Here is a 13,331-nt window from a genome sequence, read left to right on the forward strand (position 1 = left end):
ACTGAACATTGACTTAACGGAGCTTTGAAACTTTACTATGCAGAAGAAAAATGCTGTTTTCCCTTTATTTTTTTTAGTAGTTTACATTTAATGCTGTACTGTACTGTATTTGCTGTCTTTCCCCCCCACCCCCATCTCTGCTGCTGCCTGATTGTGTACTTCCAGTTCCAACTGAGGTGTGTGGTTGACTGGTCAGTTCGTAACTCTGGTGTTCATAACTCTGAGGTCCAACTATAAAGGGAGCTCCTGGTACACAAAGACCACAGAACCAAAATGTAATTAAATGTAATAGATGAAATCAGATTCACCAAAGTCAATGGCAAAGCTTCCATTGACTTCAATGGGGGTTAAATTTGACCCAATAGAATTTTGAAACATGATGTGTTATGAAATGTGCTATTCAAGGGAATATTTAACATGAGTCTGATGTTCCCCAGTTTTGGTGACATGCACCTTGGAAATGCCTATAAGTAGAGATAGCTTCATAAGTCATTTTGAAAATTGCTCTACAAGTCCCTATGATTTTAAGGTATGTAAGTTGGGACACCACCTCAGAAGGGAGATTTTCTGTGAGTGGGTGCTCAGCATTTTCTGAAAATGGGGACCCTGTAGTCACTTTTGAAAATTCAGTCCCTTGTATATATGTTAAAAAACAAAATAATTATTTGTGTTCACATAAGTTAAAGGAATATCGAATTTTAAAAAGATATGTAAAAGCATATTTTAAAAATACACACTCCTTATCTGGAAACATTCTTAGATATTGAAGCAACAAGCCACTTACCCTCTATTTCACTATGATTATATGTTGCAAAGGTTTCCAGATAAACAAATGAGAGACAAAGTATTTTAAGAGTGGAAAATAATTAGAATGACAAGTGAATATGCTTACAAAATATGCCTAATATGCTCATTAGCAAATTAGGCCGTGGGGTATCTGTGTGATTAACCAGGATAACTTCTGTAGAATTTTACAGTTGCCATAATTAATTTTCTGATGAGGTAAAGGTCTGAAGTGACTCTGCAGAATTTTATAAAGTATATAAATGTGCAGTTTTCAATTCTAAATTTTCATTAGTCAGTGCAAATCATCTGACTTACAAGTGACTTCTAAATCCCCTGGTCACCGAGCTGTTATCTGAAGTACAGAGATCCAAGACATTAGCAAATATGTCAACCCATAGTCAGACAGCTCTCATTCACAGATTCAATGGGATTCCCTTTACAACTAGGTCATCACCAGATCTTCTAAAATCCTTGGATGCCTTTGATGCTAGAGAAGATGACATCCTTTTGGTTTCCTATCCAAAGTCTGGTAAAGTTCTGTTTTAAGCATTTATTGCGGGGAATCTTAATTGTTTGCTGAATGTTCTGGGTGTAAGCTCACTGAAAAACCTGGTGTGTATGTGAGAGAGCGAGACAGAAAGTGGATGATGTTTAAGTTCAGATTTGAAATATGGAGCTTTATTGAGATGTAAAATGTGATTTGTAAAAAAATCAACTATATTTGTGTAGTGTATTTTGATTTTGTAATTTTAAATAGTCTGAGCCTGCCTATGGGTTCTCTTTATTACTAGAAATCAATAGGTAATTTGCTTGAAATGAAATTCATACTGTAAAGATTTGGCTAAAGACTTACTACACTGTTATCATTAACTAGTCAGAACTGTATTAAGTAATTTTATGGTGCTTGTCTGTATATTCATTTTTTCCCCCCAAAAATTAAGACAGTGTTATTTTTGAAAATATGTAAACCGTGTTAGTTTGCCAGCGAGGAGATGGGTATACAAGTTTTATGCTCAAGCTTTATTAGGAAAATTGAGCCATAGTTTTATAGGAACTAAAATGTAGCACTATCTGAATAATATGCACATTTTCTAAAAAGGTTTTAGTATCAGTGTTACTCGGCACTTTTCCTAGTGGAATTATTTCATACATCAGCTACAGCTCTAATTCTATAAGCATTTACACATGTGGACTCAACAGAACTGCTCATAGGTATAAAATTTCTCACATGCCTAAGTGTTGCAGGATCAGAACTTTAGTTTGCAAACAAGTGAGCTACTTCCAAACTCAAGCTTTTCCTGTATCAGTATATTTTTCTAGTAATAAATCCTTTTCTCCTCTCTCCCCTTTTTTCCCCCTTAAAAATAATTGTCTGAAGGCACTCACTGGCTTGCACAAATTATAATGCAGATTTACACTCCCAAAGTCACCCTAACATCACCTATTGAGTTTGGAGACATCTCCAGAGTGGAAGAACTGAACAATCTTTCATCCAAGAGAATCATCCCAACACACTTGGACTACAACATGTTACCATCAAATTTTAAGGTCAAACAATGCAAGGTAAAATAAGTTGTATTACAACTCTCTCAAATTAAGTATATATTTTATCTTGTCTGGATGTAGCCATTTTTAAACACATGGTGCTTACAGTATCAAGTTAAAGTGGTGAATTCCGCTCTCAGCCACACCAGTGTAAATCTGGAATAACTCTCTGACTTCAGTGGGTTAATTTAACCAGAGTAGCATTCCGGTGTTGGCCCTATGTTATTTAAAACTTCATAGTGTAAAATATTTATTGAATCTGATTTGTTTACAATATTCATTATAATCTAGTCTGACCGCCTGCATGACAGAGGTGTTAAAATTTCATGCAGTAATTCTTAAATCACTATTTGTTGGTTGGGCTAGAACATATTAACATATATATATAAGTTTCACTGATGCAGATAACCTATGATAGAATCATACCGATTTATAATGGCAAAGGCACTGGATATGAATGATGGAAGTGACTTCCCAGCAATTAATTAAAAGCCAATAACTCATCTCTACTTGTTCCATCAGAATTAGATTTATTCTAAAAAAGCATGTCAGTAAACAGGTACTATTTTAGCATTGTCATCTTTTAAAACATAACAAGATAACATAGGGCCAACATCTTGCCATCAGACCTGCAACACGGATCTAGTTCAAGATGTAAATTAAACAATGAAAGGTCTGAAGCATGCCTCCCTGACTTGCATTACAACCTGCCTGACATCAGTTGTCCTGTAAAACAGTCTTCAGACTGCAACAATTCAGACATTTGTGAGACTAGATTTGAAATGGCCACAGTTATCAAAGTGCCAAATTTCCTTATATACGACAATGGAAATGCACTTAGATGTCTTTGAGCATCAGCTACAAATAACTTGATTTAAAAGACAAAACATACAGGAGCCTGAGCATCCTCAAATAACATTAGTAGCAAACAGTTTAACTACATGTAATTAAAAGTTTCTTAATCTTTAAGTATACTTAGACCTACATTCTGCCTTTAAACCATGTGCTCAACTCCCAGTGACATCAATGGATGCTGCATATCCAGATGCGGGCAATATATGCCCCTTAACCTGAACTTAAATTTCTGGGTTTGCAGATGAGACTTTATTATAGAAGGACATCTACTTTGTGGGACAAGGTGGGTGAGGTAATATATTTTATTGCACAAACTTCTGTTGGTGAGAGAGACAAGTTTTTGAGCCTGAAGATGAGCTCTGTATGGCTCGAAAGCTTGCCTCTCACCAACAGAAGTTAGTCCAATAAAAGATATTACCTCACCCACCTTGTGTCTAATATCCTGGGACCCACACGGCCATGACTACACTGCATACATCTAATTGGTGGCTCAGTTTTAGACATGGAAAGGCACAAATATATACCAAGAGTGAAATGCCTTACAATGTATACCATTTTTGTTCAGTGCAATGATCAATGGAGCTAGAATTACATAATTAAGTGTAAGGGATACATGCACGTGAAAGAAAGCCATGCAAAAACTACCCTACTATCACAATCACACTTTTTAATGAGTCACTTTAAAATTAATCTAACAGTGTTTCATCACTCATTGCTCATGCTTATCTGCGAATATGTTTCATTAACCTATGCCTCCAATTATCTTCTTGAAGCTAGTGTACTGCAAAACACTGGAGTTTTATTTCTACTCAAGATTCATAGTTTTTCCCTGCTCTCAGAAATATGAAGTTGACTGTAACGTTTATGGTTCCTCAGGAATGTTCTTTAGGATGAACTGCTTGGTAGGACTTTGGAATTTCAGACATGTATAGATTGTTTGCAAAAGAATGTTATAGGCAATGATACCAATTATACAAACCAAATGCACATACTAATGTTTTAGCCACAAATCCAAGTCTTGATAGATCTCTCACACACACACCCACAGTTTTTGCTTTTCCCCATAGCAATATTGGAGGCTACTGGAAAAATTCAACTCTGCATCCAAGTTTGGATTTCAAACATGCCAACTTCATGGCTATTCAGATGCAGACTTTTGGTTCAGGCCCAGTTCTAGTTGGAACCATTCTCATGGAACAGATCATATGCAGCTTACATGGGAATGACAAGTAGTAAATGTTTTACTCATGGGATTTATTGAGATCATATATTAACTCATGAACTAATATGAAAGCCATCTCTTGCATATATTCCAGGCCACACATGTATAGGAAACCCATATGCAATTGTGAACCAACCACTAATACTGTATTAGCGGAGGCACATATACTTCCAGCTTCTGTCACTGGTTCATTACTGCCTGTTAATCCATCCATTAGTGATTTTTCCCCACAAATACCCTCCTCTACCTTAATGCTGTTTTAACTATAAAGGATATTTGACTGTTGGCTGGAAGGTGATCAGTAAAAGAACCCTGACCCATAACCACATGGGGGCTGACGTTAGCTAAAAGGCATGTAAAAAAAGACCTCACACCTACGCAAGTGGATCCTCTAAAAGAAGAAAGTTATCCTTAGTAATCAAAGTGTCTTCTTTTACAGGCCTTCTACATCATCAGAAATCCAAAAGATACTGCAGTTTCCATGTATCACTACTACAGAGATAACCCAAATCTCCCCACCATAGATTCATGGACTGTTTTCCTCGAGCTGTTCTTAAGGGGAGATGGTAAGGATGAGTGATCTTTTCTCTCTCTCTCTAGCCTGCAAACTTATAACACATGGCAAGAAGTGAGAAATGTAAATAAGTGTGAAAATTCCTTATTTACAGGGCATTTCCCCCCCCTTTTTACAAATCATCCATGTAACTTTACATCAGCGGTACATATTGTACAAATGAGATCAAAGAAAACAATTCATTTACTTAACCACAGTAGTTACTATCCCTTCAGTGTGGTATTTACACTATTTCCTGTAGTTGGAATAGGAAACACCACATGTTCCCCCTTAAATTTAATTACTGCCAGAGATATGTGTTCCTCTTTAATGGCACTATTCTTTAATGGCCTTATTGCAACATCAGAAACATCATGTACTTCTGGACAACAGTAAATGATTAAGTCAGCGAAGCTTTGTTTAGGCACCAGTCTTGGATAGTGGGTTGATTGCTGCGCTTTTATGATTCCCACTGACTTCAGCGGGTCTGCTCACGGGCCCAGCAAGCTGCCACTATGCAGAAGCAGGGCCTTAGAAATTTTTTCAGGATGAATTCTGCCATCAAAATTCAACAAGTACAAACAGCACAATCCTCCACATCAGCCCTCCGTACAGACAAGTTAACAGTCCATAGGCCAGAAACTCTATCAGAACTGGCATTAGCATTTTTCCCCCCATGCCAGAAAAACATTTTGCCATCAACCCTTTCCCAAACAAGTTACTGACCCTTGTTCCATCCACAAAAACAAGCAAACAAAATAAAACTGACCTGCTGAGTCTTATCCCCATTCTACATTAAAGCAAATTAACACTATCCCAGCTTTTACAAAAACATAGGTAGTTACATGACCCCCCTAAACGGGGATGTCCCTGTTGATTTGACAGAAAAATATTTTATACCAGTTTTTGCAACCCCCAGAAGACCAGCCACTTTAACTAGCCACAGCTGAGCTTGGAAATCCAGCTTCCCCTTTAGGTTTAGGATTAAAAAAAAAATCTGGAGAGACAATTAATCTAGTGTTTTTTCACCAAATGGCAAAGAAAGGTCTATCACACAACAGTTTACCTGAAGATATTGATGTCCCCTTGACTTGAAATCAGCTTATAAGGTAATTTGCAACAGGATCCTCCATTTTAAACATGAGAAAGGAGAAAAAGTGCTTATAAACTCCCTTTTTAAAGTGGTGGGTATTCTTCTGAGCATGCCCAGCAGAGTTTTCCCTAGTTTCTGAGAGCACACCAGAAAGGAATTGCGTGTTTAAACTGACATATCAGAGAGCATATAAAGCACATTTCCCTTTATTGAGCTGGATGAAGCAAGGTGAATGTAATTCTGAGCCCTATAACTATCAAGCCTGTTTATTCATTACAAATTATTTTATCTTTGTTTTTCATTTATCAGTGTATTTTTAATTATTTTGCATTTATGACCTGTATTTTTTCCCTGGAGCCCTTTATAAATGTGGATGCTTCTTTTTGGAATGTTTGTGCCAGAGATGGGTTCAAACAGCAAAATTCAAATCCTGATTTCAACCCACACTGCCAGCCCACACCGGTAGATAGTTTTGCATGGCTGGATCCAAACAAAGGTTTTATTTGTAAGCCTTGACCTATTGAAGTCTCCAGCACTCCCCAGACTCTACTCTGCCCTGTGACAGAGCGAGTTATCTTGAGCTGCCAGTTCCAACCCCCAAGGACATGGATGAGTCCTTTATGAGTAGCCGTTTTGATTCTGATGTGGAAGTTAAGATTGTGCTGGTGTTGGTGTTCCCGCTATCCATCCCCATTTTCAATGTTTTATTACTCATTTATACCAGTTTGTTTTTGCTGGACACATGCTACACAAGAATCAATACAGCAACAAACAGCTGTAGGACGTTCAAAAGAAACACAAAATGCTACTCCATTTGGGGCCTGATCCAAAGCTCACTGAAGTCAGTAGTTTTTCATTGACATCAGCAGGCTTTCCTGTGTTCCCTACCCAGCAAAAGCAGGGTAGGGAACATGCGTAAGTGATTTGCAGGGTCTGGGGCCTTATCACTATCTGTTTTGAGCACCTAATGCTGACGGAAGAAAAAGGATCATTTAAAAAAAATCAATGTAGCCCATCACTTGTCGATAGCATGGACTATTGTCTTGTAGTACTTTGTGTGTGTTCCTGGAGTGGGGATAAAAACAACATTAGTTCAATCACAAATTGGTTTTTCTACAGATACATGCTAAGGGAACTTCTGGCACCTGTGCAGAGTCCCACTGACTTCAGGACAAAGGTGAAGGCAAAGGGAGTCCTTTCCCTGTCCTGCTGCACATACACAGGGGTCAGCCACAATTTTGTTGCTTGTGCCCCCTAGGCTGGGTCCTGCACTTCTGAAGCTAATTTGGCCACTTATTAATGGAAGCAAAATTGTACCCGCTGATCACAAGCCCCAAGGGAGTAACAGTTCACAGATCTTTAAGGTCAGAAGGGAACAATATGTTCATTAGTCTAACCTCCTGCTTTACACAGGCCATAGAACTTCACTCAGCACCACCACCAGCATTCGACACACCAAAGGGAGTGGGGATTGCAGGATTGCCAACCCCAAGGGCGCAAACATTATGAGTCTGGTCCCTCAAAAATCAAGAGATTGGTTTAAAAATCAGAAGATTTTTAAAAAAATAATAAATGTTGGGTTCTTCTTTTTTGCCATCTGGTTTCTGAACCCTTTAGGATGATCTCACTCAACATTTTCAATCTTCTCTTTACAAACAGAAAGGCCAGAAACTTTTTTTTAAGTGAAAACTGAGGTTCTCCTGCAATCTCTTGATTTCAAAAAGTGGTGGTGCAATTTAAGAAAAACAGCAAATATCATGAGACTCGTTATAAAATATAACTTTATAACGGCAGTGGCTAAGTACCAGTTTGGGGGCTAATATCCACTCTACCTCAGTTTCCCCTGATAGTTTAAATTGATAAGATATTCTTCACTTCCTCTCCTAAAATTTTTAAAACATTGCTGTGCACTTATTAACAGCTACTGTGTTTCACTCCAGAGGGGGCTGCATTTTGTGGTGAAGTGATTACTGTCTTCCCAAATGATGGCACTAATACTGCAAATGCTTATTCACATGCTTTTGTAAGTGTATAATGCCATAGATTTCAGTGGGACAACTCACATTTCCTTGCGTTTGGATTCAATGTTCAGCATCAAATGCATTTCTCAAAAGAACACCAGAATTCCATAACCAGAAGCACATGCAAAAAAAGAAGTTGAACAACTTTATACATTCGGTTTGATCCTGTAAACAGAAGAAATGGAACCAGTCAGGGGTATATAGCCCACTCTCATTGCACGGCAGGAAAAGAACATTTCTTTTAGTGTATGTTATATATTTAGAATTATTTGTCAATGAAGTTTATATAAATCCCATTTTGTTTTCCTCACAGTTGTCTGTGGATCCTGGTTTGATCATTTCTTAAGCTGGGAAGAGCATAAAAATGACCAGAACATCTTATTTTTATTCTATGAAGACATGAAGAAGGTAAACATATTTCCCATCTCATGCAGCAAAACAAAACAAAACAAAACAAAGCTGTTGTAAAATTGCATCACTGGAATTTAAAGAGCAAATTAAAATGAAAGAGGTACAAGGCAGAACAAGTTCATAACACAGACATACTTAGTATTTGTATTGCACTTTTCATCTTGAAAAGATTACACAAATATTAGCCTCTTAATTTTCATAACATATAAGGTAGGCAGTAAATCCTAATTTCACATATGGAGAAACTGAGGTACAAAGTGATTAACTTGCACAAAGCCACAGCACGAATCAGTGTTAGAACCAGGACTAACATTCAGAAGTCCCTACCTGTTATTCCTGTGCACAGACAGATAGATCACACTGCCAAGCTGTGAAAAACTTCTCTTGTACCAGAATCTTTTGTCTGTTTCTAGTAATACAGAGCAGAATTTTCAAAAGAGCTAAAGGGATTTAGGAGCGTATGTCCCATTTAGAGCCTATGGAACTTGAACTCCTAACAAGGCTGGTAAAAATTTTTCGTTTGTAACTATTTTTTACACCAGAAAATTGGGTTTTTGACAAAAAAAAGAAAAGATGTTGTGGGAAATGTCTGCTCTCCTCAAGAATTTCCAGTTTTGAATTAAAAAATAACCCCCGCCCAAGACAACAAACTTTGGTTGTCAGGTTTTGGATATTTTGATGAAAAGTCCCAATTTTCCACTGAAAATTTCTATAAAAATGTATTTTTTCATCTTTGGCAATATTTTTCTGGGGGGAGGAGAAGAAATAGAAACCCAGTCCATTCTAGCTCCTAAGCCACTTAAGGTCTTCTGAAAATGTCACCTACAGACCCCAGGTCAGCTAGCTACTTAAGGAGGAGGTAGCTGAGTGGTTTGAGCACTGGCCTACTAAACCCAGGGTTGTGAGTTTATCCTTAAGAGGGCCATTTAGGGATCTGGGACAAAAATTGGGGATTGGTCCTGCTTTGAGCAGGGGGTTAGACTAGATGACTTCCTGAGGTCCCTTCCAACCCTGAGATTCTATGATATGCCTAACTTTCCGCTCATTAATATTCCTCTTGAAAGCAACAAGAACTACTCCTGCTGAAAGTTAGAGAAATACTTGACTGCCTTGCTGAACTGATACCAAAATTGGCTATGCAATTTTTTTCAATACATTTAAATAAGAATGTACACACATTGAGCCTGATTATCTTCTCACTTGTATCATTTGCATACGTGTAACTCCAGTGACTTCAATAGAATTACTCCTGATTTACATGGGTGCAAGCGAGAGATGAATCAGGCCTACCATATAGATACCACATATACACACCAGTGTGACAGTTTTGCTTGAACAGTGTCTTTTGGAAAGAAAAATCTTTGTTGTTTATTTGATTGAGAAATAAAATCTGATATTCTGCTTAGAAAACAAATACTTTACCTTTCAAATATCTCAGGATCTTCCTAAGGTTGTGAAGAAAATGAGTGTATTTCTGGGAGTAAACCTCAGTGACAGTGAAATCAAAGAGATTTGTGAGAAGTCGTCATTCACTGAGATGAAAAGCAACGTAGAAAAAGAAAACAGTGACCCAAATCACACCGTTTGTGCACTCACATCCAATAGGAAGCTGATATTCCGAAAAGGTACGTTGGTTGGAACTGGCCCAACAAAATTCATATAAGGCCTGATCCAAATCTCACTGAGGACAGTAGGGGTATTTCCAGTGACTTTTTAAGCTTTGGATCATGCCCACAGAGTGACGAAGGAATTCTTCTTGAATCCATTTCTAGTGTGCTTTCTTTCCGGTTTCTTTGATTGGGAATGACTGGTCACACTAGATACAGGGAAGCGTCTAAATTACAAGTCTAATATAGTTTTACATGAGTATTTAGAACTGAAAGGAAAGATTCATGCGGCTTAACTGTCTCTTTCTTTATCTATATTTCTCTACCTCTGTCCTTCACAAACGCTAATGTGTACCCTCATTACTGCATGGCAAGGTCACTCAGTTTATCAGGAACCACACCAACACATTCCTTTTGAGAGTGTTTGCATTAGTGTTTATCTTATATATTACCTGTTGTCTTATTGAAGTAGATATGCTAAAGGAATATGCTGACAATAAAAATGGATGATTGGGAATCTATTGATAGTGTAAAGAGATGAATTACCTTAATCCTCATACAATTCTAAATCTAGGGTGAAATTTTCAAAAGCACTTAAGTGACTTAAGTAACATTTGAGCACTCCTGAAAATGTTATCCCTAGTTGTTTTAAACAAAAGTACAGCTGGGTGAGAAACTTTTCCTGTCCTGTAAAAAATTTTGAGATTTTGGAATTTTTCCCCCATCCTCAATCCAGACAAAAATTCAAAATCTCAAAGTCTTTTGCAAACTGGAAATCTGGGTGGGGAGGGGAGACAAAACAATTTTGACGACTTTGTTTTTATTTTCTGTACTATAATTTACTTACCTTGCAAAACAAAGTCATTTTGAACTAGAAATTAATGAAATAAAAAAAAATTCATTACAAATTTCCTGACTAGCTTAACTTAAAAGTTCCAGGTACTATACCTCCCCTGAATCTGGTGGCCAATTTTTGTGAGTTTATAGTTGTGTTTTCTTGCTTTTACAACTATTTTTCTCCTCCCTGTTTTTGTGTGAAAGATGCATGCAAACAAAGAGGGCAAAGAATACAATCCTGCAGTGAGCTCCGTGTTCATTACCTCAGTCTGTCTACATGGAGCTCATTGCAGGATTGAGACCTAATAGAACTGGTCAAAAAATGGGTGCATGGGTGGGGACATAGAGAAAATTGTGAATGCTTTGCAGATGGGTAGGGTGACCAGATAGCAACTGTGAAAAAACGGGATGGGGGAGGCAGGTATTAGGCGCCTATATAAGAAAAAGTCCCCAAAAACGGGACTGTCCCTCTAAAAACGGGACATCTGGTCACCCTACAGATGGGTGCATGGGTGGGGACTTGGTCAAAATCTCAATTTTTTGTAAACTTCCAACCAGCTGAGAAGCCTCAAGGGGGCTGCACTGCCAGGTCTTTCCACAGAGCAGGAGTCAGTGGTGGCTCAACTGAGACTAGTTTACTGCCCAGGTGGGCGGGGGTGGTTTCACTCAGCATAAGGCTCTGGAGGAGTATGAGCAGGCTAGATGACCAGGAGCTTTGATTCCCACCAAGAGCACAGGCCTGTCTTGCTATTGTCTAGTCAGAGGTCGGTGTCTTTCAGCTGGTGATGTATGTATGTGTGGCTTCTATGGGGCAAAAAGTAGTTAAGTGTGTTACATTGCCAGTAATATGTTCTTCCAGTTCCTCCACTCAGCACTGCCAACCCTGAGCATTCAAAAATCATGAGTCAGGCCCCTGAAGAATCAAAAATGTGGCTTAAAATTAATGAGATTTTAAACAAAACGAAACAAAAGTAGTACATTTTGGATTCTTTATAATGGTCTTCTGTGGTGTTCTGAGGCTTTAAGAGATGCCTGAATCACATTTTCAAGCTTTGCTCTGCAATCTTGAAGGCTAGAAATGTAGGGTTGTTTGTTTTAAATGAAAGCTGAGATCCTCCCATATTGCATGCCTCCAGAAACTGTGGCATTTAGAAAAACACAGATATTATGAGAACTGGTAATGCTGACTACTGATCCAGCTTCTCTTCTACTCCGATTCAGACAGTCCTTTGAGATTATTATTTACTATTTCCACTGCACTATAGGTATGCATGGAAATGTGGAAGATGGCCCAGAGGAAAAAAGAGTTTTGTAGGCATGTGACTTTAAACTGGAAATTAGGTAGCTAGAGCGAGATTAAGTAGTCTGAAGATATAATGGTTATTATGATATGGCAGCTGATAAGCCAGCCTCTTTCCACCAGGAACCTCACCTGAATCCTCAGTTTTACTCATTTACATGACCTTTATGCTAAGACAAGGGAGCAAAATAATAATAATAAAACAATGTGGGCAAACTTTTGCACTAATAAAGCCAGACTGTTTAAGAGCACACCGTAAATCATTCTCCATCCAATGGCAAAGCAGCCTCAGCTGTTCATTTCCCATTCTCACTCTCCCAGGTGCTGTTGGTGACTGGAAAAACCACTTCACTCCAAAAGAAAACAAAATGTTTGAGGAAATGTTTAATAAGAAGATGGAATTGAGCGAACTGGCAAAACATATCATATATGAATGCTGACATCAAATGAACAATGCTAGCCCGCTGACAACTGAGCGGAAAAACCTGCAGATGTGTTAATATAGTGTTAAAACAATGTTTGTACTTTTGAAGTTACTTTACTGAAAAACAGATCCTGTGTAGTAATTCCTAATAAAATATTAGGAGAAAATCTGATTATAACATTATGGGCGACCATAAGAATTGTACATAACTAAGTTTGGGAATAGTACTGATTGAACACCAAAAGGTGCTCAGGAATGTTTCTGTAAAAATTTACTTTAGACATCAATTGACATGTTTCTAATTTTTTTTTTACTGTGTGAGAAAAAAGAAGGGGAATACTAAATTGTAGTTTTAGGAGTCAAAAATAAAGGCTTTGTTAATTGTTAGAAATGGTCCCAAACCCCTTGGAATTTTGAAGATCGGGTCTGGAGATAGAAACATCCTAATACAATTTAAACAAAACAAAAACCTGCAGCTGAAGTAGCAGTGTAAAGAGATGTGTAGTTTAAAAGTGCTAGGTTTCAGATTCAAATTTCTGTGTCCAAACCTGCCCTTACAATTTTGGTTCTAGATCATATTCAGAACTGGAAGTGGCTGATTTTCTAGTTCTGGTTTAAATGCAGTTAAGATTTCAACCCAAGATGGCAGAAACTCACAAGACGTGATCTTGTGAGAC

General features: G+C 37.9%; 1 protein-coding gene across 1 annotated transcript; it reads left to right on the top strand.

The window, feature by feature from the left end:
• Nucleotides 1-1,170: 1,170 nt before the first annotated feature.
• On the top strand, nucleotides 1,171-12,848 carry LOC128830614 (sulfotransferase 6B1-like). The gene is made up of 6 exons (XM_054016484.1): nucleotides 1,171-1,315; nucleotides 2,165-2,349; nucleotides 4,848-4,974; nucleotides 8,389-8,483; nucleotides 9,925-10,111; nucleotides 12,552-12,848. Exons 1-6 carry the CDS (start codon nucleotides 1,171-1,173, stop codon nucleotides 12,668-12,670), a joined length of 858 nt encoding a protein of 285 aa, XP_053872459.1. The 3' UTR covers nucleotides 12,671-12,848.
• Nucleotides 12,849-13,331: the final 483 nt, after the last annotated feature.

Source organism: Malaclemys terrapin, chromosome 1 (genome assembly GCF_027887155.1).
Source record: "Malaclemys terrapin pileata isolate rMalTer1 chromosome 1, rMalTer1.hap1, whole genome shotgun sequence".
Taxonomy (NCBI): Eukaryota; Metazoa; Chordata; order Testudines; family Emydidae; genus Malaclemys; species Malaclemys terrapin.

Bases quoted from the DNA above. Each gene is read 5' to 3' on its own strand.
- LOC128830614 (XM_054016484.1), top strand. From the start codon at position 1,171: ATGTCAACCCATAGTCAGACAGCTCTCATTCACAGATTCAATGGGATT. The intron at 1,316-2,164 runs GTAAAGTTCTGT...AATTGTCTGAAG, and splicing joins GGTTTCCTATCCAAAGTCTG to GCACTCACTGGCTTGCACAA. The intron at 8,484-9,924 runs GTAAACATATTT...CAAATATCTCAG, and splicing joins TCTATGAAGACATGAAGAAG to GATCTTCCTAAGGTTGTGAA.